The sequence below is a fragment of the Sodiomyces alkalinus genome (assembly GCF_003711515.1).
Source record: "Sodiomyces alkalinus F11 unplaced genomic scaffold SODALscaffold_17, whole genome shotgun sequence".
Taxonomy (NCBI): domain Eukaryota; kingdom Fungi; phylum Ascomycota; class Sordariomycetes; order Glomerellales; family Plectosphaerellaceae; genus Sodiomyces; species Sodiomyces alkalinus.
This window is the reverse complement of record NW_021167095.1, coordinates 359,032-362,478: the sequence shown is the minus strand read 5'-3', so window position 1 is coordinate 362,478 and position 3,447 is coordinate 359,032. Positions and strand designations below refer to the sequence as shown.

Sequence of the window (3,447 nt, the reverse complement as noted above, 5' to 3'; positions counted from 1 at the left end):
AGCAGGCCTACCGCTATCCCTACCGCTATTATTCGGTACTAAAAGAGGTATACAGGCCTTAGAGACCTATCTTTTAGCTACTAAAATAGCCTCGGCGGAGTGGTATAGGGCGCAAACCTCGGATCCTACGGTCTAGTTCTCTGTTTTGGTTTTTTACCTGTTTTTCGGTATAGTAGGCAGACTATTACGGAGGATTTCCTTTATTTATTACTACTCCACTCCTTACTATAGTTTAGTCTAGCCTCGAGCCTATAGGGCAAAAGGCGCCGCGCTATAGCTTTAGGGCTATATGCGCGAAAAAAAAAAGAAAAAGAAAAACAAGAAGAAAACTAGCCAGGGATTTGCCTGACTAGGGCTTATTACCTTATATTATTCTAATACACTATTATTTATTATTGTCAGATGCCTATAGCCACCTTATCGGGGTGTTACTTACGCTATTTCTGTAGACGGATAGGGTACTTCCGACCGATATATCCATATTAATTTCCCCTCCTTTTACTTTATAGTTAGATATTTCCGCAGAGTATCTTTTACTCTTCTTTAATGCACACACATATCTTTTGCGTACCTTATTTGTGTGCTGACAATTATTATAAAGAGATACTAATTACTAAGTGTTTTATGCTTGGCTTATAGACTTTGAAAAAATAATTAAACTGTATTTGTTAGCTATATATAATAGCAACGGCTTCGAAAGTTGTCTTGTTGAGCCCAGCACTTCTTATACAGATCAAAAGGTTTCGCCCGAGAGCTGTAGGTTCAGCCTTCAGCATGCAATGGCCTATCGTCATGGAATGATGGGATATACTCCGAGACGACTTGCACAACCTTCACCCCTACTCGTCAGATGTGTTACTCGTCCACCATGGCTCGGTCAGTTCCGCCCATCGTCATCGAAAACAAGATGGAAGATGCGCCAGGGAGCCGATCATCTGGCCCGCGACGCAAAGATCCATGGTTTTAAGAGCCGCGCGGCTTTTAAGCTCCTCGAGGTTTGCGCGTTCCCTACCTGACACAACACCCAGAATGGAGGTTCTCACGTCATGCCAGCTTGATGGAAAGTACCGGGTCTTCAAGAAGGGACAAGTCGTCATTGACCTTGTATGTTCCCCTGTCTCCATTGAGAAAGACGCAGAAATTGAATTTATCATTAAGATCGGCTATAGGGCTACGCCCCGGGGAGCTGGTCCCAGGTTGCCTATGAGCGAACTGGGCCTTCGGGTAATGTCATCGGTATTGATCTCATCCCTGCCCAACCACCGAAAGGCGTAACAACAATCCAAGGCAATTTTCTCCTACCCGAGGTACAGAGGATGGTTAAAGATTTTCTCGTCTCCTCGCCGCAGAGGAGACGTGCCACAGCCCATGAAGGAGATCAAACCGTTGCAGAAACCGGCCAAGAAGCTCCTAGCAAGTGCCCGCAAAGTTTCGAGTACTCGACGAGGTGTATCGTGGGCACGGAGCAAACAGGAATGCGTCCCAACCTTACCAATTCTCCAGTACCTCGGATTCCTCACGACGGCCCCAACAGTCTGCAGCTGGTGAATGTAGGCATACGACCCTCCCGACAAGAACTTGGAAGTCTTCCTTAATCAATGCTGACCTTGTGTAGGTTGTGTTGAGTGATATGTCAGCTCCACGAGTCCATAGGTACAAGCTTACAAGCTTGGTCATGGTCACTTATGTTGACCCATCTCGATAGGATGATGAACACAAGCGGCATTGCTTTCCATGACCACGCAAGAAGCATGGTTCGTCTGCACTAACCGATCAAGCCTGGTTTACGCCCCGAAAACACTGCAGCTATTTCGTAATGTGCTAATCATCAAGGTTTGAGAATAGGATCTTTGCCACGCGGCGCTTCACTTTGCGAGCGATACACTGAAACATGGGGGCCACTTCATCTGCAAGTACTACCAAGGCCCTGAGGACAGGGCATTCGAGAAACTGCTCAAGAGGCTCTTTACCAAGGTCCATCGGGAGAAGCCCGAGTCTTCGCGGAAGGTCAGCGCCCCGGACTTTGCCAGGTATCGTCTTTTGAAGGTCGCTAAGCGATATCAGGAATCGAAAGAGTCGTATTTCGTGGCTTTGCATCGCTTGGGATCCGTCCGCCTGTAGGAACATCGGAGGGCCTTTCTGACAGAGCAGACAATTCTCATGCCAACCTTTGCTGATGCGTGGGAAACAGCCATCAAATGTTAATCAAAGCGACATTGTTAGGTCGGCATCTGGGACCGCAGAATAAATATAACCATAACGAAGGAAACCTTGTATTTTATGGCCTCGGATATTTGGGATACCAATTCACGCCAATCCGTCGCTACCCTTCCCCTCAAGATTTTGATATCATGATTTCGTGTGGTAGGCGTGCTAGACTCCGTGCACATGCAAAGAATCGGCCAGTACATGCATATGCCGTCTTTACACCTTGAAGCCCCTGGAGCGTCTGCGGCCACGAGCTCGTTCAAATTTCCGACCCTTGGATGCCACATAAGGTTTCTAAATAGACGTTAGCATTATTACATAAATGAATTATCCGAATACGATTACCTTGTTGGTATGGGGCCCGAAGCCGAAATGCTTGAAGGCCTCGCGGGCATTTTTAGGTCCGCGGAGCAGCAGGGTATTGCTACCGGTGGGGGAGCGCATGACAAGCTGATCGAGCGTAATAGCTTCCCCACCAGCAGCAGTTAGGCGAGCCCGGGCAGTAGCAGTGAATTTCAGGGCGGCAACAGTGACCTTCGGAACCTCAATGAGGCGGTTGTCGTCGGTGATTGTGCCCACAACAACGACGGTCCTCTTCTCGTCCTCCTTGATGTTGGAAGCAATGCGCGAGAGAGAAACGGGGGCGCGGTTGGTGCGGGATTGGAAAAGTCGGCGGAGCACAACCTTCGGGAAATTGGCATCGGTACGACCTGCGATGGGGAGTAGCAAAACCCTCGTCAGATAATTCACCCTTGTTGCTTCTCACCCGACATCCTGCAAAAGGCAGGACATGTTGCAAGATCGGCGCAGCTCGCTCAAGTATGCAGACCGAGAACTTACGAGCTAGGAAGCGGAACATCTTAACGAGAAGCTTCAAGTAAACATTCTCGCTCTTCGGAGCCTTCCGGTGAGTGCTCCGCACATGGTGTCTGTCGAGGTCGATACTAGGAAGCAACCATCGTCAGCCTTTTGACCTGGCATGCTCAAATTGGTCGCAGAGCTCGCTGGTGGCAGCTCCACTCGCATGAAATAAGGCATAACATACCCCATCTTGCCGACGGCTCACGATCGTGCTGGGTCGGGCGGGAGCTGATGGTGGTTGTGGATGGAAGAGAGCACCCAGGTTGACAGACGAAAAAAAAAAATGTAATTAGCACAGATACGGAGGAAAACGCACAACAGAAGAAGATTAGGGTTTTGTATCACGTGACGCTACGACTTTCTACCTCGAACTAAATA

The 3,447-nt window shown here is 48.6% G+C and overlaps 2 protein-coding genes across 2 annotated transcripts; one reads left to right on the top strand and one right to left on the bottom strand.

Annotated features, from left to right (window-relative positions):
• Positions 1–402: 402 nt before the first annotated feature.
• SODALDRAFT_395387 (23S ribosomal RNA methyltransferase) lies at positions 403–2,505 on the top strand (the record flags this gene model as incomplete). Its single annotated transcript, XM_028615286.1, has 7 exons — positions 403–425; positions 851–995; positions 1,054–1,104; positions 1,197–1,435; positions 1,706–1,754; positions 1,846–2,007; positions 2,065–2,505. 7 exons carry the CDS (start codon positions 403–405, stop codon positions 2,119–2,121), a joined length of 726 nt encoding a protein of 241 aa, XP_028462427.1. The 3' UTR covers positions 2,122–2,505.
• SODALDRAFT_329662 (ribosomal protein L18e) lies at positions 2,073–3,121 on the bottom strand. Its single transcript, XM_028611006.1, has 3 exons — positions 3,049–3,121; positions 2,554–2,918; positions 2,073–2,502 (listed from the first exon to the last, which is right to left on the bottom strand). The coding sequence occupies exons 1-3, from the start codon at positions 3,065–3,067 to the stop codon at positions 2,425–2,427; spliced, it is 462 nt and encodes a 153-aa protein (XP_028462426.1). The 5' UTR covers positions 3,068–3,121; the 3' UTR covers positions 2,073–2,424.
• Between the last annotated feature and the right edge of the window lie 326 nt (positions 3,122–3,447).

Excerpts from the sequence above, each read along its gene's own strand:
- SODALDRAFT_329662 (XM_028611006.1), bottom strand. Across the intron at positions 2,503-2,553 it reads TCGGGCCCCATACCAACAAG|AAACCTTATGTGGCATCCAA; the intron begins GTAATCGTATTC and ends ACGTCTATTTAG.